The following is a 25,491-nucleotide window of genomic DNA, read 5'->3' on the forward strand; positions in this document are numbered from 1 at the left end:
GTTACCGTCTGCGTGGGAAAATTACTTTTGCTTTGGAGTAAGTTGTTTGGTACATTACTTTCATTTTGCTTTGTGTCGTTAAAGTCCATCCCATCCATTTGGATTTAAACTTTATTAATAAAGATTAGAAGCTCCTTACACTTGTATGAAAGAGAACGGAATTTCATTTGAGAGCTGAATTATTATTTATGTCCAAAACAGAGTTAGCTGTAAACAGACTTAAGAGTACTGTAGGATCCTTCCATGCCTTAGTACACTCCTTTGGCTTGGGAAGGACTGATAGCACTACCTTTTAGGGAAACACTGTACCAAAGGTAACCTGGTTAAATGCCTGGCAAGGAGTTAATGCTAGAGATTAGAGCAATGTGCTGGATGGGCTGTGGAAAAGGATGGTCTCTATTTCTGTAAAGCACTAAGTGTGCTGCTTGTAGGAAAGTGATCTTCTTTCCTATTGTAGAATGTTTTCAGTGCTGCAGTACTACACATGAGCATACCTTTGTCTTGTTTTACTTGAACTATCTTCTAGAATAGTGTTTCATAAGTCATTGGAAAAGTAGGCCACTTGCTGTCTGGGAAACCTTCTATTACTGAACAAAGCAACCTGAACATAAAATAACTCACAGGTAATGTTTATAGCCAAAGGGTATAAAATGTGTCTACCTTAACTCAGAACATTGGACATATAACTGGATAGTGGCTTGTTGTGGTGTGTATACTCACACTGTTATGTATGCTCCCTAATTTGAATCTCAAGTCTTACATGCAAAACATGGACCAGGTACACTGACAAGTGGGCACAACTGGAGGAACATCTTAAACTTTTCCTCTCTGCAAAGAAAGGCAGATGTAAGGGCAGTGGGGCTAAGTGACTTTGTTGCTTTTTCCCAAATCCTGGAGTGTTCCTTGGTCTGTCACTGTTTGAGACTTGTGAGTTTACCTGTGAGCTGGTGAGAAGATCCTTTAATAAGTAAGGACTTAATTGTTCTGATGAAGCTGAGCTAATGGCTGTTCTAGCTTTGTAAACATTTGTTATTGTTTGGTAATATAGCTGGCTGTTGAACTACACACTCTGAGTTGAGCTTTTTGTTCACAAATACCTGAATTTGGCTAAGAGCATGTACTATCTAGATTTTTTGTGTGTTAAGTACAATGTATTGGAAATGTCTAAACTGTTACTGAGTAGGAAGATAAAAGATCTTCAAAATCTACAGCTTTCTCAATTTTCTGGGGCTGTATATATCTCTTGATATCTACAAGGACTTCAGTAGAGCAGCAAGGTTTGACTTTTGCCCTAACTTATTCCTGTATGGATTCTCTTTATTTTAACAGAGCAATTGTTTAGATACTGGGGCATTTGCACGCTCATTGTCAACTGACTGTGTCAAGTAGTTAGGGATTGGGAACAGTTGCTTAATGCATCACATCATCTTAACACAGTCTGTATGAGATAAGGCACTGGTGACCCAAGCTGAAAATGTGTCTGTGATACCTGAGGCAGGACGTTTTAGTGACTTGAGAGTTTACAGCTGTGCTGGAACAAAGGAGGCAGGAATAAAAAAATACTCCTAATCTCTGGGTAGAGGCTGAGCAAGACTGTAAGTGTGGCAGTAGAGGTTGTTTCTGGAATATACATTATAATGCATTAGTAAATTATTTACTCATTCTAAAGGTAAACGTTTATCCATTAAGAGTGACCTCTGGCAGAGGGCAATATCAGTGACTCTGTAGTTCTGCTTCATCTTCTGCTTGGAGAAGAAATGGCCTTCATTGCCAGTTCTATAAGAGGGACCAAGAAAAACTAGGCACAGAGGTGATAAATTTGTCCTTCTAAAATATACACTTTTTTTCCCCTTCGATTCTGTAGGATTTTTAGAGCAACTTCGACGACATCCTAAATGGATGATTAACTTCACAATGGCAGAACTCACAGTGGAGAATGGCAGCTGTATGGACTGGCAAAAGCGATGCCTTGTGTTGGAGTCCCAGCTCTTCAAATTCCGCTTGCAGGCAAGCAAGATCCGAGAGCTGTTGGCTGAGAAGGTGAGGCAGAGGTGACTTCTTCTACTTTGCAGTGAGTTATGACACAAAAGCAAAAAATAGTAAATGCAGAGTTATCCAATATATCTGTTACTTGCAGTGAGGATTTCTTCCTTGATTACAGTGCATCTTTGCTCTCTGCTTATCAGTTGAGATGCAGAGATGTGCTGTCACGGTGGTGTAAAGTGGTATAATAAGAATTAGCCTTGTTTACTGCAAAATCACCAAGTATTTGGACTCTAGTGGAAAAAACTGTACCAGCAAGATTCTGGATATCTAAAGTGACTGAGACAACTGCAGAACTAAGATGGATGTTTTGGATAAGAACAACAGGATCAGGATTTGGCTGGCAACAGAAAAACTTGGACGAATGCAAATTATGATATAATGTTAAAAGCCCAGACAGGGATACGTGTATTGCCATAGTGTTAGAATAACACTTCATATCCAGTCAAAACATTCTGGGGAAAATGAAGAGCAAGGCCAGATATGTTGAGATCTGGATGTTAGAAACTTACATGGCATCTGTGGTTTTAGAGACATCTCCTACTAATCTCTTTCAAGTGCTCCCAGATGAGTTTGTTTGCATCCTAGAGGAGAGAACTGGTAAAGATCTGAGGATTTTGTTGGAGTTTTGGTTTTTTGCTTTTGTCATGGTGTGAATATTTTGTGGTTTTTCTTTACCTTAAATGGTGTTGTTTTTCAATTAGTATTAAAGCTTTTTTTGCTGAATTTGTATAAAGTCCCAATTTGTAGGTTGCTCTGGGGCTCCTTTTTTTCAAAGTGTGGCTTACATTATCTCAGTTCAGTCCAAGATTGCTCAGATATTCAATTACTATAGGAAAGTGAGAACAGTTTACTAATGAAGTTGAAATCTGTACAGCTGACTGGAATTTACTATACCCGATGACAGATATGTTCTAAACTTGCTTTTGCTTTGTTTTGTATTATGTAACTTATATGTGTATATTCTTGTTTGTTGGTTTTGGATGTAAAAACATCCAGATGACAGCTACTTGAGAGTGGAGTAATTTTCATCCCTGCTTCCATTGTAATTACATTTTCACTGTTGCCATATACTGCATGAGACATTTTTTCCACCCTTCATATTTTAAGAAGTTGTGCAATACCAAGCAGCTTCTTCATCTCTTCAGATTAGCTTCTGAGGTGGACCTTAGTGATTACTTACCTTGAAAAACATTGAAAGTGGTTGTAAAGTCCATTAGATAAAGGCACATTAAAAAAAATCATGTATAGATGTGGAACAGGTTTGGTACAGACAACGAGTACCCATATGCAGCGGTTGTAAGTTTGTTGCATTATGAGATCTGTGTCCTTGTGCTTTATTAATTTCTGCTTTGAGGAACTTCCTGACTACCCACACATGAGACAAGCCCGCCTACCAGACTTTCTTGTTGGAGAACAGACTTGCCAGGTATTTTTTTACTGTCTCTTTAGGGAAGTTTGTGGGCCATGGCAGAGAATTAATTTTTCATCTGCTTCAAGGGCCTGGCTACCATTTATCCAGCCTTTTAGTTGAAGCGACGTTCCCTTTGCTAAGATTAAGGAGTAGCTTGGTTCAGTGATCAGGTTATTCTGTAACTACTTGCACGGTGCTGTTTTAGCTTTACTTGAAGGGTCAAAGAGCTAACAGGCTTGCAATTCCCAACTCTGAATGTCATGTGGGAAGGGGAGAGCCTCAGCAGGGCCTGTGGGGCACCTCTGGGGGGCTCTCCTGCTGTGGGTGGTCTCAGACACACAGTGCTTATGTTGAGCAGTCCTCTTGGGAAGTGTTCCGTGCCTCAGGTTCCCAGCTGGTCTGTAACGACTTGTTCAGAGACCCTCCTTCCCTTCTCCTCAGTCACCGCAGGACACCCCAGCAGTCACAGCAACAGGCGCTCCTGTCTGCGCTGCGTCCTTCTCACCCTCAGGTGGGTAGTGAAGCAGAACTGAAGGAGGGGCTTGGTTTCTGTCTAGTGATGGCAGCTTCAGGGATTTTTGTCATAGATTTTACCGCAACTGTGATTTTTAAGTTTTTTTCCCTCGTTATGAGAACGAAGAGATTCAGATTGGATAGTCCTGCATTTCAAGAAAGGTTTTTTGGGGCAGTGAGGGGGGATGATCTTGGAAAAATGTGAAGTCTGCACAGTTTGAAGCTGTGTGCCAACCTGTGGTAAATATTGTCTTGAGATCCTCCCAATATGGTTTGCAGGAACAGAAAATTTATTTTTTTAAAAAAAGTGCTTTCAGATGGTGAAAGTGAAGAACAATATTACAGGGGTGTAGTACTCGCTCACCAGCTAGGTTGTCGTAGGTATGAAAGTGACTGATTGAAGGGCTTGAAAATCTGATCCCCCACATTTTAAATTATTCTTTATAACTAATTTTATGATATCAAGATAGGTTTTCCTATTTTAACTCGCAAAAAACCCAACCACTCATGCCTGGCATTGGTAGTACAATGTGCTCTAACAGTTTAAATACTTGAGATTTTTAAAATCCGCTTAGATTGAATAATCTAGATCGCTGTTCAGAACATGAGGAATTTAAAACCCCGTGGTTTAACTGCCAATGCCCTAGTTCACGTGGTGTGAACTTCAACGTTGATACCCTGGTCTCAGCTATCAAACAGAGCTATCCAAGCTGCGCAGAGCCTGGCGGGGGGTTGGCATGGCAGAAGAGCCTTAGCCCCTGCTCTCTCAGACAAAGCTGTGCCATCCTGCTGGGCCCCACAGGGCACGAGACCCCTGAGTCCTACCTTGTGGACATAAGCAGGGATTGCTTTGGAAACAGGCAGTTGTTTTCACCCTGATTTTCTCATACACACGCAAGAAGGGATACTCCTCCGTTGGTGAATGGCATAACAGGCCGTTGCCACGGCAGCAAGTTGACCTGGTTAGAAGTGAGCTCTGGAACAGAACAACAGGAGAAAAATGAAGCTGAGAGGTGTAGGAACTTTTCTCACTCAATTTTATGTAGCCTCTTCTGATCCATCAGGAGAGAGAAAGCCTGTGTGAGTGTTTGATGGGAGGATCTTTTGCCGTCTGGGTAACTTAACCTGCTTCTGTCTTATTTCAGTAAACAATGAACATTTGGAAAAAGGCTCTTTTGTGTCATGTAAACATGGCTATTCAACTAGTCCTGTTTCTCCCATACAAGATTTCTGGGCTAGTGTTTGAAAGAAGAGTTCCATGCATTTGGCTTGGTTACCAAGTGTTTTATGTGACCTAGGTCACATTGCTTAGTAGCATTTGTCAAATTATAAAGCGTTTTGAATGAAAGATACCAAGCATTATTATTAATTCATGGAGGGATTTGAAAGAGCCTTACAAGCATGTGTGTATTAAATCTGAATGTGTTCCAGTGAGAGTGCTGACATTGGGGATGAGTGAAATAATGATTTCATGTACACGAGGAACACAGCAGTTATTTAACAGTTCATAGTAGGACAACCCAACAATGTAATACAGGAAATTAAGAAAAGTACAAGTTCGTTTAAGGCTATAGAAGGAATTAGGGTGACAAAAGTAATTGATTTGGCTGGAACTTAGCCAGGTCACCCTGCTTGTACAAGTTTCATAACTTTTTAGTGATCAGGAATGGTCCCAACATGGATTCTGTGTCCTCATCAAGATTCATAACTGCTAGCAATGCAAAGCAACTGCTGAGACAACAATCAGGACAGTGTTGTCTTCTTAAAATAACCTGAGTCTTCCATGGAGATTGCTCGCCTTGTGGAGGCTTGAATTATTAGTTTAAGAGAATAGCTTGGTAAAAAGGCCCAGAATTTCATCTGTGCTGTAAATGTAGACCCTGTCAATTAATAAGAAAACTGGGAAAAACCATAGATTCTGAAGCTACTGTCCTAAACACTCTTTGTTTCACAAAGCATGTCTCCCCACTAGTTATGTTTAGCATCTCTCTTTTGCCAAGATGTTTTGCTGCTATCTGTCTGTGGTGATTCCTGTCCAGAGACTAATAGATAAATGCATGGGTGCATCACTGTTCTGAAGGGGCACATACTCATGTAACATTGACCACTGCTATTCATGTTAGATTGCCTTGAGCTCAGTCTTTGAGAAGACTCTTTGGTCAGAGTAGCTTTGTATGGCTGCAATCCTCTGTGGCATCTCTGTTCCTCTGCCAAAGAGGCATCCTTGATTTGGATATTAAGTTACAGAGACTGTTGTATTTGATTGTTCCACTGAAAAAGCAAACGTTAGAGTTATCATGCAACATGTAGCAGGTTTTGATCTTTATGGTTTTAATGTCATTGCTTTTTTAGTTGAGTGACTACTGAGGTGTCTACATGTCTACATACTGAGGTGTGTACATGCCTTTGAAATGTTTGCTGCTGGGGTCAGTCTGCTCTTGTATCAGTGAGCATGTATGGAAGGAAGGTTTGTGTTGTTGCCATATGAAGGAAGGCAGATGGAAACGGGAATGCTGTCGCGTCCATTCTGGGAGATCAACCCAAGAGGAATAAGTCCCATTTTCAGATATATTGGTGTGGTCCTGTTAGTGACCAACCTGAATACTTGGCTCCAGTGCTTTATCAAAAATGCATCGGAGAGAAAAGGAGCTCAGTTCCCTTTATAATTTTTCTGCTTCTAGCATGATTCTTTCAATTTTCTGAAGATTCTTCTATCTCCTTCTTTCCACAGTAAAACATAAGTAAGTGCTGCAGAGTTGATGAAGCATTCCTCAAATTTTTCAGCTTGCTGGATAAAACTTAGTGTCACTGACTTCGTATTACCGGGCTTACATCTGAGACCCGTTGAAGCAGGCTGGGTGAAGATGACTTTGGCAGATGTCAAATGAGATACTAGTTTACTGTTTAAAGAAAAATTTTAAACAAAAACAATTTTTAAAAAATCCCCCAAACCAACCACTACCCACCAAAAAGAGCTCGTGGTAAATTATTAGAAGAACCCCAGGTACATTCGAATTTTATGAGAATGAAGTGATTTATAAACATTTAGGATAAAATTCACTTCAGTGCCCTTTGACTTCAGTAGCAGCAATGTTCAGATGTTGAATCACAACTGTCAGTTTGCAAAGCTCTTTAAAATGAAAAGAAGCATAGGAAAATGAAGATCATTGTTAAGCTTAGCAGTTATGAGCCTATGATGCTTTTGAAGGCAAATCAAAGTATTCTGTGGTTATATTGTGGCATCATGGAGAACCTGCTGTGAGCTTTCCAAGATATATTCATTTTTATTTACCATTGTGACTGAATCCTAGGTGAAATAGGATCAGGGAAGAATGGTGCACTGTAGACAGGCTCCTTGCGGGGACAGCCCATGGTGTGTAAATTGTAGCGATGAGGTCAAGACTTTGGCTCTGTTCCTTTGACCCATGTAATGAATGATGAAGCTCACTAATGAGAAAATGGTTCCGGTGTATTCAAAGTAGGGCAGAAGACTAGAAAAGGTCAAAGGCTTTTTTTTTTTTTTTTTTTTTTTTTCCTGGTCAAAGCTGTTCAGTTAACTCAAAATGTGCCAAATATCTGTAGGCTTGCACAAGTCCTGAGTAAAATGTGAATTTCCAGGTGATGTTAATTTATTTTCTTTCTTTTCCCCTTCTTATTTCTTTTCTGTCTCTGAAGATGCAGGAATTGGAACAGAGAGTGGTAGAAGCAGAGCAAAGAGCTGAGGATGCAGAGAAACAGGTAAGAGGCTCTGGTACAAGTCCAGCAGTTAACTCACTCTAAATTCCTTCCAGTCTAGCATACAGACAGAAATCCCTGCTAGGGAAACATTGATTTACAGTGGTGAATGGATTTTCTGGTCTACTTCCCCGTCTGTGAGCCTTAGTTCTGAACAGGTGCCTGAATATGTTGAACCCTAAGTGAAAGAAAGCACCTTACATCTTCCTGTCAGCTTCCCAGCCTTTTACCCCCTCATCCATAGTAGGCATGCTTGGTTGTGGAACAGGAAGGGGGTGTTGGACCTCAGGATTAAATCACAAAGATAAGGCTGCTTGGCAGGTCCTCAGGAAACAAATACTTAAGAGTACTGGTGAAGACTTGTCTACAAGTAGAGAAGGTTCTGTGAAAGGAGTTGGTTTTGCAGACACACCCTTATCACTTGTTTTGGACTTTTTAATAATTACTGCTCTGGCTCAGGAGCTCATGGAGAAAAACAGTAAGAGCTGGGTTCATTGTCTATTGCTGTAATCATCTAAAAATTTGGCATATTGTCTAAACTAGTTCTTCTGTGCTCCTTGAATAATGGAGGTGGGGAGAGAGGCAGACTTCAGCTTGTGAACAGGCTATAGAGAATAACAGACCTTTGGGAAGCAGACATTCTGCACTCTAAGAAGTATTATAGAAACAAAAGAGCTGAGACAGAAATAAAAGCCACACAGCCAAGAATGACTGTCAAAGATGATTTCAGAAGTGAAGGACTGTATAGGCGGTGTTATAAGCCCTGGGAGACATATCACCTGGGAATCAAGAGCCTGGAGTACCTGGAAAGCTATTCTGTCTGTAGAACATACTTTTCCATGCCAGTTTGATATTGACATCAAGATTTTTTACTGACCAGCTTAATTCTAGGAAAGTTGCTATGTGTTGACACCTTGCTGTTGGCTTCTATGCTCCCAGTGAAGAACGAGAGTTGTTCTTGAGAGTGGTATCAGTATGTCTACATCCAACCAAGACAGGCAAAGGTAACACAATACAGGCGAAAGTAACAGCTGTGACAGCACCACTAGAAAATACAGTTATTGCCACTGGCCAGTGAGGGTTTCATACTAACAGGCACCTCAATGACAGGAACAGAGTGCCCAGGATAAGATAAAATGCAATGACAGCAAGGGACAGGATGGAGAATAAGTCAAATCCAGGTCCAAGAATGGGCAAGAAAGGGAGAACTTGGCTGGGAAGGTGTAACAGAAATGAGGGTTGCCTTCACTCACCTCCCACCGGCAGAAATGAGGGTTGCCTTCATTCACCTGCCCCCAGCAGTTCTGTAGTCATATGTTGGCAGGTCCTAAAGACTAGCAACCCTCAACGTTTGTCTTTCCAGCAGCCTTATCCACATCCAGAGATAAGTGTTCCTAGAGAAATGCTACATTGCTGCCTGACAGCCTGAAGAAGTGACAGCCAACGAGTAGGACCATTCCCTTCCACTAATGAGTACATTCACCATGAATGAGAGGCAGCCAACAAATGAGAGGGCTCCACATCAAGTGCAAAATCCCTTGTTATCTTTCTCTCCAGGAGTCTGAGGGGTTGGATTTGTTAATTCAATGGACTCCCTGTAGCTGCCAACCTCAATTAAGGAAATCACATGTTTGCAGTCCCCTCGCTGAGTCTCTAGTACAGAGTCAGCATTTGGGCATCAGACAGGAAGGAGGGGCCATTTCTTTTTACTATAATCACCCTAAACTCTAATGAAAGCACATCCGACTCAGCAGGCTTAGTTTTCTGGCTCGGATGTTGGGTGCTTACCTTTCTGATTCAGTATGAGGAAGAGGCAGTTTGCTGCTCTGCCTAATACAGGCAGACAGGAGGACAAAACACAGCTTCTGCAAGTATGAAGTGTAGGCTGCTCAGTGGAGTGTGTCTAACTCTCTTGCACAGACTCTGTGAAGTGCTCAGATTGCTGCCTGCATTCTGTCTTTCTGGTTCGAAGTTCATGCTAAATTTATGGTATTTGGAGTTAGTTTCTTTGCAGATTTAGCTTCTTTGAGATGTGTTGGAACCAAAGATTTTCCCATCATCAAATGCTGCAATTAGTACATTTGAGTTAAATTGAAGGGATTCCATTCATCTTTAGAAATGAAGTCTTATAATCCACTGTAATAGAATGAGGTAATGGTAAAATGGAGTGGCATTATTGAGAGACAAAGGTTCTGAAGAAAGCAAAGAGATTTAAAGTATTTGCTAAAAACCTGAAATGCTTCAGTAGCCACTGGATTTTAGTGGATTGAAGCTTTGTCTGTAGTGAGGGAACACTGCAGTGATCTTTCTCTTGCTGAGATGAAGTCTTGGCACTGGCAGGAGCTCAAAGACAGGCTCAAATCTTTTGAAATATCTAACATTGCGACTCCTTAGCAGGCCTGGAGAAAAGACTGTCTTAAGCTGGGGATAGGAGGACGAAGGACCTCCACAGTACATTTTCCTACAGGTATTTTAACCTGAAGCAAATGGCCAGGGGTTTGTGGTATATACCTTGGTAGTGAATTAGATTAAAAACTGGCCATAATATTGCAAAGGAGAAAGGTGGGATGTACTGTGTCTGTATGTGTATGGAGACCATGGTGCCTGTATGGCCTCTCTGATTAATAATTTGATTCTAGTATCTCACATTCCATGATGTGTTTATCTGTTCATGATTCAGTTTGCGTCTGTTACTGCTTCAGCATTACAAATTAATGGACAACATTCCTTTCACACATGTGGATATAAACTAAGTGTGACCTGAAGGATGTTGAGGTTTTTGATGTTTTATTTTTCCTTTCCTGACTTAAAAAAAGTAAGAAACCCACAAATATTCTAATTTATTTTCATTCTCTTACCAATACACAAGCAGCTCCTTGATTTGCATTGGTTTGTTTTGGTGCTTTCTGGGTTTATTCAATTTCCTTCTGATTACCATTACAGGTCAAAGTTATGGAAGAGAAGATAAAACTAGCCAATATGAAGACTGGTGAATCTGACAGCACCCTGCACAGGAAATACCAGGAGCTGATGTGCACAGTACAAGGAAAGGAGGACCTGATCAACAAATTGGAGACACAGCTAGCAAAACAGGTAGGGATATTTTCTACAGGGAGGCCTGTAGGTTTCATGAGCTAGAGGGATTCTGTAATGTATATTTCAAAGATACAGATTATGTCTTGTTACAAGTTGGTCTCTCAGTTGCCTCCAGGTCAGCTGTAAGATTTTGCCCAGCCCAGTACAAGATCCCATCTTTCATTTTCATACAAAACATCCACTCAGCTTCAACACCCCATGTCTCTTCATTATTGGAGATCAGTCAGTGTGCCTAAAGGGCTTCCTTATGTTAGTGCAGAGACCCTACATTGTAGTGCTGCAGTCTGGTCACAGTGTTTCTCTGGCTTTTTGGCGTACTGATTGCTTTGCAAAGCCACTGTGTAACCCATCTCTGACTCTGTTCAGGCTGCTTCTTGGGAAGGACCTTTTCCCAGTCTTCAGCAGTCCTTTAGCATAGTTCATCTCTTGTCAGATGTCATTATAAGAGAGCAGCTGTTCCTCAGTATGGACAGTTCTTAGTCTCTTTCACTTGGCGGAAGGAAGGTGCTACATCTACAGCAGAGTTTGTATTACAGTTCTAGTAAAGGCTTTGCCCTGTGGTTTTTATAACATGAGTAATAAGGTATTGCTAAGTAAATAACTTAAATAGAAGTAGAATTTTACAAAAAAAAAAAAAAAATTACTTGGGTATTTGAGTTACATTGAATTAGTTGCCACCTATTTCAAGGACTGTTAGAAATCTTGTTCCAGCAACAAGAGGCAAAATTAGTTTCTAGAAATGAAAGCCAAAGCTTGGCAATTCCAGACAAGAAATACTCATTATCAGGGTCATTGGTTTAGCTTCAGAATGGGATGAGATGGTGACAGGGCTAGAAGGTTACTAAGGGTCCCTGTAAGGCATGCTGTTTGTTTTCACTGGGATGGGGAGAGCCATGGAGTTCAGAGCATCACTGAGAGAACACTGAGGTCATGTCTGGACCATACAATAGTGTGGGACACAAAGAATCTCTCCAAAATTGCTTTTGGATCTTAAAGCACAATAACTGCATCTATGGCTGCTGTGTCTGTGTGAATTGGTTCCGCTTAGAGGCAGGGCTTACTAAGTGTGGTGACAATGTGGTCATTGTGTCACTATTCTACTTTAGAACCCTAAATAAAATCTTGGCATTGCACTTCATGTAGTGTAATAATCTGAATCTTTTGCCTCTTGGACCTTGTTCCAAGAGAAGTTCAAGGTTACTGGAGATTCAAAGCCTGTTCCTATCTGATGGATATTCAGAGACAGTAAATCTACTGTATGTGCCAGATCATTTCAGATATATAGGCACATCTAGTATTCTAACTGCTGCAGAAATTGAGACCTGATGTTTAGGAGCACACATAGGCATATAAAATAAAAAAAATCTAAATAAATCATCTTGAAGCATCTGATTTGATTGCTTTTAGTTCATTATGCTGAACTACAAATGTTAGGCTGCCTATAGTGTTGCTAGGGCCTATTTTAAAGTCAACAAACATACTTGAATAAGAGCCTTTAAATGTGCAGTTATAGTGATAAATAGCATGTGGTGATTAAAAGTGATGTGAAAATGTGGGGAATTTTGTGTGGTCTATTTATCAGTGTGAAAAATTTAAAGTGGGGGGGAAGGACTGACATTTTTTATAATTACTGGTATTTGTTTACTTCAGAAAAAAACAGTTTAACAGGGAAACCACCAACTGCTACCAGAAGGCATTATCTTTGCCCTTAATTGGAGAAACCAGGGCTGATGTGCCATGCAGCATATTTTCCTCCTCCTTCCCTCCATCCGTTGCTCCCGGAACTGATTTCTTCTTGCAATTGTTTAAATCATTATGTAGATAGGAGAGTTTTCAGTGATGCTGCTTCTGATGAAGCCACACAGAAGATAAAACAGAAAGCCTCAGGTGAGCGTAGTGTTAATACAGCATTGTTCAAAAGAAATTTCCAGAAAAGTTAAAAACACAGCTGAAAAAACACAGCTGCAAAAATGAGATGCAGTATTACCCAAGCAGATACTTGGGGGAATAATGGTCATTGTGCAAGTCAACAGTATTGCCATAACACCTATGTGTGCAGTAGAACCTGTTCTAATGGATATGTAAACATACAACCACTTAGAGCATCTGAAATCCTCTTAGCAGATCTTAGTATTTTTCAAGGTTAGGTTGTAGAGCTTTTTTTTTTTTTTTACTTTCTCAATGAGAATATTATGTGTGTGTTAAATATGTTGTGGGTATTTGCATCTCGTGCACCTCGAAAGATTCTGCTCGTGCTATCAGCAACTGGATCCCTTTTGCTTAGAACAATTGATGTTTTATGAATCAATTATAGGTACTTCTTAATTCTTATTACCTTTGGCCAATAATGTGTGTGTGGGCTGGGGGAACACTACAGATGCTCAACAGCAAACAGCAACATTGCAAAACCATCTGAAACAGATAAAGCTGCAAATTGTGGTAGGTGGTCAGTTGTTACCTGACCTGGATTTTGCTCTTCCACAACAAACTTAGAGCTTGATTTTTTTCAGAGGATAGCTGAACAATTGTATCCAAGTTGCAGTCTTAAATCTTATGTCTGGAGCTTCTGTGTTTCCGTCACTCCTGATGCAGTAACTCACTGAGAAGAGTTAGTTATACTCTCCTAATGCATCTAATGTTGGGTTTGGTTTTTTGGCACAGAAACAGCTGAGGACTGAGGAAGCCAAAATTGTTCAAGAGAAAGCTGCCAAGATCAAAGAGTGGGTAACATTTAAGCTCAGGGAGGTAAGTCTCTGGCTTTCTGCCAGGTTTCAGGGCATGTGAGGAAGTACAGTGGCTGCACAGCCAGGGGGTTCCTATGTAGGACAACAGTCTGACAACAGTCTGGGGACAGTCAGTCTGCCACAGGGAGACTCTGCTTGTTTGTCCCTGCACACACTCAGTTGTAGGGCTGGGGTCATCACTCTTACCAAGGGCTATTTACTTTGTTGGGAAAACTATAAATGACTGTGACGTCATTTTTTGTGCCCAAAAGCAGCTTCTGAAGATTGACTAGTCACAAGTGGCTTTCATCTAAACTTTCTTTTACCTCTCCTTCTTTTCTCTGGATGCAGTTTCTGTTCCTTTCTGACAGAGCACCTGTAACACAAACATGTTCTTTGCTCTTCTATAATTTACCATCTTTCACTAATGCTGTTTTCCTACTGCTCAGTATTTTTCATCTCTGATCTCTCTGTTCTATCCATCTTGTGGATTTATGCCTCTATCTGGGCCTACCCGCTAGAAAAACAAAGAGGGTCAGCATGCAGTTTTAAAGATGGAGTAGTAGTTTTCAGCTGGGAGTGGGCTGTCTGGTCTTTTATTCCAAGGTAAACATATGTATTTCCAAGTTTATGACAGATAGGGAGTTTGTTCGAGTTGGGAGAAGCGGTCTTTGTGGGCACTGATTATGTTATGATGTGACTTTGTGATGTCGTTAGATTGCCTAGATGATCCACTGAGCTGCTGTGCTGCTTCTCTTCCCTGTGTGAGATAACTTAAGGTGCATTTACTGACTGGTGCAGCACAAAGGAGGAAGCAGAGGGTTTGATCTGGTGTGACCTGGGAATCCAGGACCATACACTCCCACTGTCTTTACTGGCAATGAGGTTTGTGCCAGATGCTGATTCCAGGTGCATAGCATGCACAAGTGGATCACTGCCAGGGTGATCTTGGAGAACTTGGCATCTGTGTTGCCAATGGGTTACTCAAGACAGCACCACAAGTGATTCCTTCAAGAGAAGTCTGTCTGGGTGTACCGCTGCTGTGTTTAAAAGTGGATGCTGAGATTCTTCAAACAAAGGCATAAGGCAAATTTGCAAAGAATCTCTCATGTCCTAATTGGAAATGTAAGCACACCCTTAATGTTGGTTTGCTTTTTCCTTTGGTCCTCTGCATCCATGGGATCTTCTTTTACCACATACAAGGTGAGATGGAAAAAAGCTCCTTCTGGGTAATGTTTTTTTGATTGTGTGTTTCATGAGTGTTATTTCTGCAGCAGGAGTAAATGATAAGCCACAACAGGGAAGTAAATTTAAAGACGTATTTGAGAAATGCCAATAGTTCATACAGAGGCTGATTGAGAAAGTACAGCAAAATATTTTAAGTGGGTTGTTGAGTGATGCTGCTGATTAGAAGGATTTCTAGGTGACTGGTAGACTCACCCATCTTTTTTTCCTTGTTAAGAAACTTGAAAGTAATAAAGATGAAGGCATGTTCCGTGTAGTGGATCACATGTGCTCACAATTCTGCGTTATTTTTCAGTTTTTATTATTCTTGTTTCATAGCTTGAGCTAGAAAACTACCACCTGAAAAACTGTAATCAGAGACTGATGGAGCAAATTGAAGCTCTTCAGGATACATTGCAAGGTAAATCTGTTCAACTGGCACTGTAGCCTAATAACCATCACAAGAGGTGGCATTCCTGGGTTGTGTTCTTAACTTTGTCAGAAATTAAAACTTGTAACATCAGGCAGTAGAGGTGCTCTGTTTCTTAGCCAGGTCCATTTTAAAGATGGGAATAACTTGTTTACTTGCCTTAACTCTTAATTGTTTTCCCACCAACAATTGAGTATAGACTTTTTTTTTTTTTCTTTTTACAATCTGCATTTGCCGTTAAAATAAGCCACTGAGCTCCTGAGTTTGAAGCATTCATAGAAATACATAGTAGAACTCTCCATTCACTTCAGTACGGCAGAGGAGAAATCCCTGATGTATTTCAGTGTACTTCCACATGTGAATGATTCTCATCCCCGCAGCATCTCTGCTGGCATGTGAGCTGAGTAAATAAATGAGCCAAGGCAGCAGCTCTTTGGTCTGCCTTTAGGAGCTGGGTTCCTCTGTGCTATGGGTTGGAGAAAGCTGCTTATGGTGTTTGAGGTTTTTGCAGTTCTTTGGTGGCTGGATGGAGAACTTTGGTCTCCAGACTTGAATTCAGCACCTTTTGTTGTAACGTATTTTGAAAAATAAATTCTCTCTTGACTTTTTTTTAAAATTTTTTATTTTTTAATGAGCTTGGTTTGGTCACAGTAAGATGAGCTAGTTTCCAGGACTTCACTGGGCACGCGGGCAGGAGACATTTCTTTCCTGCAGAAGTTTTTCTGGCATTCCTTTTACTCCACAGCAAGAGAATAGGGCAAAATTCCTTCTAAATCCCACCACATTTCTAGTGAAATGCTTTATGACTAGGTTTTTCTCATCCCCTCTGGCTCTGGCTGTTCACAAAAAGAGAATGCCTGGTAAGCTGCGTTAATAATGTGGTATTAAGTGTTCCCTGCATCCCAGCTCTCTGGGCAGTAAACAGCACTGCCCTCTCCTCTTACCCCTCACTAGTCGCACTATGCCAGGCTGAAGTCAGAGGCCTCTGCAGAAAGACAAATCTCTTCTTGCTTGCTATGCTAATAGTAGCAGCTTCTTCTTAGTCCCCTGTCACATCTAGGAAACCACAAAAATACCAGTAATATTTAAAATGAATGGTTTCTTTTCAGTCTACACTAATGATTTACCTTTGGGTCAGGGGAAAATATATGCCAGGATTTGTGTGTGCCATTGTTATGTGTTAGCTTTGCTAACATTCAGTTCCTTGTGAATCAAGTGTCAAGGTCATGCTCTCATGATTGTCTCTTTCTCTCCGGTTTCCAAGAGCGGGTTTCATCCTCTCCACTGTCAACAGTAATTTATTCTGCTGTTTGCTCTTCCCTCTGTAACTTTGTGTCTTCAGTTTGTTTCTATTTCCTTTTCAATCCTGTGGGTGGTTAAGCAATACCCATAGAGTTTGATGTTCAAGCAGCATTTTCATCAATAGCTGTGCAGAGTCATGCTCATCCATATTTTGCAATTTCCAAAAGCATTTAATGATTTGGTTCTTTTTCAGTCAGGCTGAAATAAATATAAATGCCAAGGTCAATCAAACATCCCGTGCCATTCCAAGTTTTACCCCCAGTTTCTCATATTCTAAAGCTGCTATTTGGTGGAAATTGTAGAACTGAGGTAATCTTTAATAATTATGGAAAGGAAGAAAGTATACTAATTATAAAGTGTAGGTACTAAGTAGACAAAGGACAGTGGAAGCAATCTAGGATCTATCTTTTATGTCATCCTCTAACATAGCAACTGAAAGGGCAGGGAAAGAACTAAAAAAAGGAAGATTTTACAGCAAAACCGTGTAAGTAACTATTATAAAACTTCGTGACATAAAGCATTGTGTGAGTCATATAGCACAAAAGGATAACGAAAAGCTCTAGGGAAATTCTTGAAATGTGAGTAAACTCCCCAATTGCTGTGATGTTTAAGAAGCTCTCTGTACCTTTGCTGGAAGGCCCATCTAGCCCCTGGGAATGGATGGAATCATACCAGATTATTTGAGGAGTTAAATCACTGTAGGTCCATTAAAGCCAAAAGCCATGCTAAGCAGTGTTCTGGCCACTTTGATATATTTGGCAAAGTTTTGTGTGGATAGGTGCACTTCCTTCACATGTTTTAAGAGAGGAGGCATAATTATATAGGTAAGGATAAAAACTCCTATATTGGATTAGACTGAAAGCTTGCCTAGGCCAGTATCCCATCTCCTGGTTGGTTGTTCACATTCCGGAAAGGACTATACAAAATACTGCAAGTAAAGCTGTCCTTCTATCCATATACACTTCCAGCTTCTGCTCTCAGTAGGAAGTTCCTAGGCCAGAACTCCTGTTCTACTGATACATTACTTTTTCTGGCCTATCTGCAGCATTCTGTTTGCTTCTTTGTCTGAGGAAAAAAACCTTCCTTCTGTAAATTTCAAATGCGCTGCCTAATTTCATTAGGAACCCCTTAATTTCACTTTTGTCAGAAGCAGATTAATCATTTCCTATTCATCTCTTCTGTGCTATTTCCAATTATAAATGTATAGCACTTTAGTCATAACTGTGCCCAGCCATCTCCTTTCCATTCTGTATATTCCTAAATAGGCCAGGGTGCTATTGAAATACAACTGAATGTACACGAGGAAGCAACACTGAAAACATCAGTGTTTGAATGCCTTAACCATCTGTTCTCCTTCCTTGTAGATATGACCAGCATTCCTCCCTTTGAATCTCTTTGGAGCTGTGATTCCCTGAAGCCCCAAGCACCGCAGGCCTCTTTTGCTGAGAAGATAGACCAGAAATCTGTGCTCCTTGCACCTGGTTTCAGAGAGGTGTGTCAGACAGGACCTTCGAAACATGTCCTCTCTTCAGCAAACATAGTCCTTGCCAATGACACCTTTGCTGAGAATGGAGAGGATAAATCTCTGCTTTCCCAGAGCATGCTGAAGCTCATGTCTGACCCATCAAGCTGGAATCTCTCCACAGAGAAAAATGTATTTCCAACCATAAATTCTGAACATGGTTTAGAGTGCTCTGGTCCCATATCACTGGACCCTCCAGCTGAGACCACGAGAATTCTTGAGGCTTTGACCTTCCAATCATCTTTGGAAGGAAAGTGTAGTGCCGTGAGCACCTTGCAACAAGTGGGTTTGGATGGCACCCGCTTCTCTGATGATCTGACTGCCAGATTCCACTCCCACCGGCTGGACTCCTCTTCCTCAGGAGAAATAGTGAGCATGCTTGAGGGCCGTCTCCAAGCTGCTGAGCCACCTCTAGTTGTGTCAACATCAGCTGTTACAGCACATTCCTTCTATCCAGGGAGGGAGTGCAGCCTTGGGAGTAGTATGACCTTTCCAAAAATACGAACACCCAATACACCAAGAGACAGTATCCAGCTAGCCAAGAGACATCACAGCCAGCCACAGTCAGGGACTAATTCTTTCCATCGTATGATGCATTTAGAGACTAGCACTTTCCAGCCCATAACAGACCCTCCAGTCGGCTGTGGGCACGTGGAGGAGACAGACATTGATGATGATGGAGTAATGGAGGAGATGGAGACAGAATGTGGCCTGCTGAGGCGAGAAGCTGGAACATGTGAGGGAATGTACCACTTACCTGCGGAGCAAAGAGAAGCTGTGAGTTCTGAGGCTGGCACACCTGACCCGGGATGTAAACCTCCCACACCACCGCTGCACCGATTCCCATCATGGGTAAGAAATGCAAGGACAACAGTATGAGAAGTGCTGCTTATCTTTGTGCCCAGTAGTTAGGCTACAACAGCTCTAGGTCTCAATGAATTGTTACCTGTGGACATCACAGGTTACATTCCTGAACCACCAAGTTGGACAGTTTGAGACCATGGGGCACGTTGGTTCGTTGACCTTTTTTTTTTTTTTTTTTTTTTTTTTTTTTTTTTTTAATTTTCTTTAGATGGGGAAAAGAATCCATTGGGGAAAAAAAAAAAAAACAGTCATAGGAATAAAAATGAAAATTAAAGTATACTGCATTGTGGTTTATCATTAGATGGGTCATCAAAGTTAATCCTTAGCTCTGTTGTCATGTGTTTAAGATGGAAAAATTAATCATAAATGCAGTGGACCAGACCAGATAGCTCCAGAGTGAGAAAAAGCTGTGGATACTTCTTTCATAGTCACATGGATTAGGTCTCAGCATTCCTATCTCATGGTATGCTCCTGCTGTTGGGAAAATTTTGTGAAAACCTTTGGTAAAGTGAATATACATGTCCCGTTGTTTTTTCTTACATTTGCTTTTGAGGTCAGATAGCTGAATTGGTTTTAGTCCTAGAATTGTTTCAAATGGAAAAAACAGCCTTCTCCTCATCCACTGAGCAGGTCACTCATCACAGAAAGAGATCAGTTGGTCAAGCAGGGCCTGCCTTTCACAAACCCACGCTGTGTGGGCCTGGTCCCCTGTTGTCCTGTGCGTGTCGTGTGATGGCACTCAGGATGGTCTGCTCCATGAGCTTCCCCAGCACCAGGGTCAGGATGACAGGCCTGTAGCTCCCCAGATGCTCCTCTGGCCCTTGTAGGTGGTGCCACATTGGCCAGGTTCCCGTCACCTGGGACCTCCCCGGTGACCAGGGCTGCAGGTGACTGATGGGCAGCGGCTCAGTGAGCTCTTCTGACAGCTGCCTCAGTGCCCTCGGGCAGATCCCACCTGGCCCTGCAGACCTGTGTGTGTGTAGGGGGCAAAGCAGGTCCCTGGGTATTTCCACTTGGGTTATGGGGGCTTCATTCTGCTCACCCATCTATGTCTTCCAGATCAGAGGGCTGGCTACTTGAAGAGCAACTGGTTTTACCATCAAAGACTGAGGCAAAGAAGGCATTGAGTACCTCTGCCTTTTCTTCATCCTTTGTCACTCTTTCCCACTCATATTCAATAAGGGATGGAGATTCTCTTTTTGTTTCATGTATTCTCTGTTTGTTTCTTCTTAAGATTCTATTTTTTTCTTTTTTCTCATGTATTTATAGAAGTATTTCATTGTCTTTTACTGCAGTAGCCAGGTGAAGGTGTAGTTGGGCTTTGGTCCTTCTAATTTTTTCCCTGCATAACTTCATGGTGTGTTTGTAGCCCTCCCCAGTCACCTGTCTCTTCTTCCAAGGGTCACAAGTTTCAGCCAAAGCTCTCTGTTTAGACAGGCTAGTCTTCCTCACTGTCTCATCTTTCAACACATGGGGTGACATACTCCTCCACCTTAAAGATTTCCTTCTTGAATAATGTTCAGTCTTGCTGAATTTTTTGTCCATCAGGACTGACTCCCAAGGGACTCCATCAACCATGTTCCTAAACAGGCCAGACAGACAAACTTGGTGGAAATCGATATAGTATCAAAAGAGACTAATCTCTTTTCATTTGCTTTTTTAAGGGCATGGGCACACAAGTGATTTATTGAAACTTCAAAGTCAAGCAGTCATTTTTAATTCTTACGTCATAAATTTTTTGGCGTATTTGACTTAATCTTAGGTACTTTCACGTATATCATTATGTGTGTTATTTCATAGTGAGTTTTGGTTGTATGCTTTAAGGAGCACTGAGAGATTTCCTAGCTTTGGGGTTTATCCATTTCACACTGGTTGATGTCTTAGTCATAACTCTGCATCTAGATACAGAGTTGGATTCCCCCTCTGGAATTTTTATCAATTCATGAAGCACTCGGAGATCCTTTGAACTGAAAGCTCTCTATATTGTTGTAACTGAAACACAGGTTTATTGAGATCATTCCAGGCATTTCTTTCATTCCCTTATTACAGAATAGGCATCCTTTGTAGCTGATGACTCAATGAATTGTCCTGGTATAGGACTGTCTTTAATTAATTTTAATGCATTGTGTATAATATGGAAAAAAAAAAACCCCATCTCTTTCCAAGCTGTGATATAGTAATTTATTGAAAACTGTGTTTAGGTGTTCCAGTGTGTGGATGTCACCTCTGTAGCTGGAAATTTGCACACAGTAACATGCTTCCATTAATGGTCATTCACACAACATCTGGTGGAATTCAGCTATCTTTCTTAGAGATGCCCTCCTTCCTGCCCAAATGTGTGACTGTGATGTGATTCTGTGACATGGGCATTTCTGTCTGTAAGAATTACATTTTTGCCTGATCATTGTTGTTCCTGGTGTTATTGTTCCAGGAAAGCCGAATCTATGCTGTGGCCAAGTCTGGCATGAGGATGTCTGAAGTGGCCATGGTGAATGAGTCTTCCAGCTGCTGTAAGTGCTAGACTAGATCTGTCCTTAGAGGGAGTTCATGGTGACAGTGTGGGCTTTGGGCTGTTCACATTTCTTCATTTCTTTGCCTGTTTTCAAAGTAAATTTGACCTCATAGGTTGGCTCCATAAAGGAAGGGAGGAGGATATATCTTATTTTGGGGATGGTTGGTGTCAGGCTGTTTGTGCCTCTACATTCAGGGACATCTTCAGGGATTCCGTTATCGCCTCCATCAGTTTTGCAGCCAGTCTTCTGCCTCTGCATGTCTGTGGCCTGTTTTTAGTCCTCTGATTCACCATCACTTTTGCCTGTTAGGGCTTTTTTTCTGTTTGCACAGTGTACACCAGATTGCATTGTACCATGGGGAGCACAGGGTGGGTAAGGCATCTTACAGGCTAAATGGGGTGAACATTGCAGCTCTCTCTGGGAATTGTATGGAATTAATAACATCTCCTGGCCCTTCTGAAGCCAGACTGTCCAGGATGGCAGCTCTCTCTGCTTCTCCATTAAAACCTCCTCCTTTTCACCAGTTTGTATTATTTGCTGTCTTGCTTTCTCTCTGAATTTCCCCAGTTTCCAATTTCTCGTGTTCAACTTCTGGGCCATTTACCTATCTCATCTACAGAAATGTCACTGTGCCAGTCTACACTACACTGAAGGGGGTAAGAAGTTACCTTACTTTGCCTCTTGTGGAAAGCATGGTCCAGGGCTGCTGGTAATTTGAGACAAAACAGAATGGAACTGTGCAGTGAAGGAAAGAAAATTAGAGAATGTCAGGAAGTACTGGACATCAAAAGAGTACAGGAAGAGTAGCAAACGTTAAATATTTTAAGAACACAGGACATTGCAACAAGTTTTGGAAGGAAGTTGCTGTGTGCACTATGAAACCTAGAGGTGACAGTGGGTGTAGCCTAAGGAATGAAATGGAACACAAGGCTCATGGAAGAGTAGCAGGCTGTAACCAGAGGAGACCCAGACAGATCAGATTAGAGAGTCCACTTGGAAGTTTTCAGACTAGAAGGGGAGGAACTGAGGAACCCTGGAGCAAGAGTGGGCAAGGCAATGTGGAAATGAAGGGCATGGGTTGCTCTGTCTCCTGACTGGGGAGGGATTGTCCTGGGGGAACTCTTCTCTCACACACTAACCATACAGGTCTGTTTTCCAGAAAGCCACACAGATCAGCAATGTGCCTTTCTTAGATGAGTCTTCAGGCTCTGATGATGACTGTGGCTCCCATGCCAGCTTCAGGACTTCTGCTGCTGGATCTGAGAACAGGAAAGCTAGCATGCCAGGCAGCCCTCGTGCCGTGAAGAGAGGTAAAGTGGGAATATTGCTGCTGAGCAGGAGGAACTCTGTCATCAGAGCCAAGATGCCCTGGGCAGCATCATCAGTGACACGCAAATGCTCAGCCAGAGTGATGCTAGCAAGGCGTTCTCCCAGAATGTATGCAGACATCAACAGCAGCAACAGTAGAAACCTGTTCCTGTAGATGGTTTTTACTGCTGATAGTTTTCCATTCAAACAGTTGCTAAACTAAGACTGTGGGAAGGATTGCCCTCCCAAATTCATAACATATCCAGTCATCCATACCTTTGCTGTCACTTCTCCTTGGAAGCAAGCTAGTACTGACACAATACAGAAAATGCTTTTTTGTCTTTGTCATTGACTGATAATTTCTTGATCAGTAAGTACATCTCACTTATGTTTGAGTGACATCAGGTACTTTGAGTCCTGATTAGGACTGTTTTTCTTGCCTGCTGGGAGGGCTAAACTGGTTGAATGGAGTGTTTGTTACCAAGGAGACAACATGAAATACAGCTCTATTTTAGAGACAACCAAACTTTGTTGGTTGTCTCTGAAACAGAGTTATATTTCATGTAGTCTTAACTTCTGTTGTGATGCATTGGCCGATGTGCTTTTGCATTACCATGTACCTGTGGTAAAAGATTGACAGAAAGCAAAGCCATTTGCTAGTGAAGAAGCCTTTTCCTCAGCTGAAATCAGAGGGGATTGAGACTTTATAATGGATGTTCCCAGATGAAAGCAAGCTGTCTCTCCTTCAGATGACAAGCCTGTTGATTTTTTTTTTTTTTGTATATATTTTAATCTGGTTTGATTTAGCAATAAATTTATTTCACTGTCAGTATCCAAAACTCACTCTTCACCACTTGTCCTCCTAGGGAAATAAAGAGAGGCCTCATAAGTCACGTTAGTGGGGTTTGAGTTTCCAAAGTCTGATCTGATTTGTCCTTCTTGAACCAAAAAGAAGCCTTAACGGTGAATGCAGGAACTTTTTTGGACTGTACAATATTCAGTACATGCTTTTGTCTAGCCATGACTCTCATGCCTTCCTTTATTTTGAACAGGTGTATCTGTGTCCTCACTGAGCTCCGAGAGTGACTATGCCATCCCTCCTGATGCCTACTCCTTGGATGGTGACTATTCAGAGCCAGAACATAAGCTGCAGCGGACATCTTCCTATTCCACTGATGGTGGGATCTGCACTGTAAGTCTTGCACTGTAACTGCTCTGTTACACTTGCCAAGGGGTGCAAACAGAGCCTTGGCCTTCAAAAGAGAAAAGTGTATCTACAGTATATTGAATAATCCCCCTGCAAAGTGATGTTCTAACAGACTGGGCTATTGGTCCAGCTGATTGGTATCAAAAGACACCATCTAGTGCTTTAGAAGAAGGTGCAATTTCTGTTATGTATTTAGGTAAAAGTATAAGCATCAAGGCCTGTATTCTTTCCTGATGACCTATATTGGTTTCCTGTAGTTGTATTCTACTTTAATGATGGCCTTACACTTTTGCGACAAAATAAATTTGGAAATTCAGAGAAAGGAAGGAGAAAGGAAAAACTTCAAAACAGGCAGCATTAAAGTCTGTACTCTTCAATGTAAGAGATCAAACAGACAAGGGACGGGAGTCTGATCATGGCCTAGAGACAGCCTTCACTTTTATTTGGAAAATCAGTGCCTCAGTAGGAAGAGAAATACGTTTACAGTGCATCAAACAATCAATGCTTGTTGATCTTTGATGATCATTGATGGCTGCTACTAAACAAAGCAGAAAATGATGGGAGATGCAGCAAATGTCTGGGCTTGATTTCACCGCGCTTTCATGTGTATTTTGGGAGGTGCAAGATGACCCCCTTTCCTCTTTGCTCTGTCCTCCAGGAACCCATGGAGAAATCAGGCTACTTGCTGAAAATGGGCAGCCAGATAAAGACATGGAAAAGACGATGGTTTGTTCTCAGAAACAGACAAATCATGTATTACAAGTCCCCAGTAAGTCCCTGGGATACATTTCCTCCCCTCTAGAGGCACAGAGAAATTTAATATACTTAAAAACCACTTTTGGTTAGACATGTCACTGTTTTGAAAAGCACTACAAACATTAGAGAGATTCACTGTATGCATCAAATTAAGAACAAAGTTATTATTAATAAACTTGTCACTTAACGTGTCTGGCTGAATCTTGAAAACTACCAAAGGTGGAAATTCAGCTACTGTCTTGGTACCTATTGTGTGTTGTACTGCCTTCCCACTTAGAAAGGGTTTGGTTTGTTGGTGTTTGTTTGGGCTTGCTTTTGTTTTACTAATCATAATGTCCAATCTGAACTCCATAAGACAGCATTTATTATCACTGTCCTTGTTATATTGTCTGTCACTGTTGAGGAGACTTTTGCAATGGGATCACACAGTCTCATATTTCACCTGGCAACCTTAGGCTGTCCTTTCCAGCTCATGAATGCAGACTCCAACCTGCACGTGCATATTATGCTGTATTTAAGTTGTCTAAGACCTGTCTGAGGTTTCCTACTGAAAAAATTGTTTGCTTTTCTTTCCTCAGAGTGATGTTATCCGCAAACCACAAGGGCAGCTGGAGCTGAATTCTTCATGCCAGATTGTCAGGGGTGAAGGGTCCCAAACATTCCAGGTAGGCATTGCTTTTTTTTATCCTGCATTTAACCATACACTCAGTAGCTGGGTGAGGGAGCACTTAATTCAGACTGAATGGTACTGTGTGTCTCAATGATACGAGCTAACTTTATCTGTTTTCTGTTTCCTGGCACAAAACAGGCAGGTAGTCTAATTAATAACGAGGAAAGAGAT

General features: G+C 41.4%; 1 protein-coding gene across 3 annotated transcripts in view; it reads left to right on the plus strand.

The window, feature by feature from the left end:
* PLEKHH1 (pleckstrin homology, MyTH4 and FERM domain containing H1) overlaps positions 1–25,491 on the plus strand; it is a 54,648-nt gene that overhangs the window by 7,873 nt on the left and 21,284 nt on the right. For 2 of the 3 annotated variants that reach the window (XM_040067281.1, XM_040067282.1), the window contains exons 2-13: positions 1,865–2,040; positions 7,646–7,708; positions 10,649–10,798; positions 13,463–13,546; positions 15,088–15,169; positions 17,845–18,854; positions 21,298–21,376; positions 21,947–22,035; positions 22,539–22,689; positions 23,740–23,879; positions 24,553–24,663; positions 25,229–25,315. In XM_040067281.1, coding sequence (XP_039923215.1) covers positions 1,865–2,040; positions 7,646–7,708; positions 10,649–10,798; positions 13,463–13,546; positions 15,088–15,169; positions 17,845–18,854; positions 21,298–21,376; positions 21,947–22,035; positions 22,539–22,689; positions 23,740–23,879; positions 24,553–24,663; positions 25,229–25,315 — 2,222 coding nt within the window. The remainder of the gene's footprint in view (positions 1–1,864; positions 2,041–7,645; positions 7,709–10,648; positions 10,799–13,462; positions 13,547–15,087; positions 15,170–17,844; positions 18,855–21,297; positions 21,377–21,946; positions 22,036–22,538; positions 22,690–23,739; positions 23,880–24,552; positions 24,664–25,228; positions 25,316–25,491) is intronic. The other variant, XM_040067283.1, reaches the window with a different exon arrangement.

The sequence above is a fragment of the Hirundo rustica genome, chromosome 6, assembly GCF_015227805.2.
Source record: "Hirundo rustica isolate bHirRus1 chromosome 6, bHirRus1.pri.v3, whole genome shotgun sequence".
Classification (NCBI taxonomy): domain Eukaryota; kingdom Metazoa; phylum Chordata; class Aves; order Passeriformes; family Hirundinidae; genus Hirundo; species Hirundo rustica.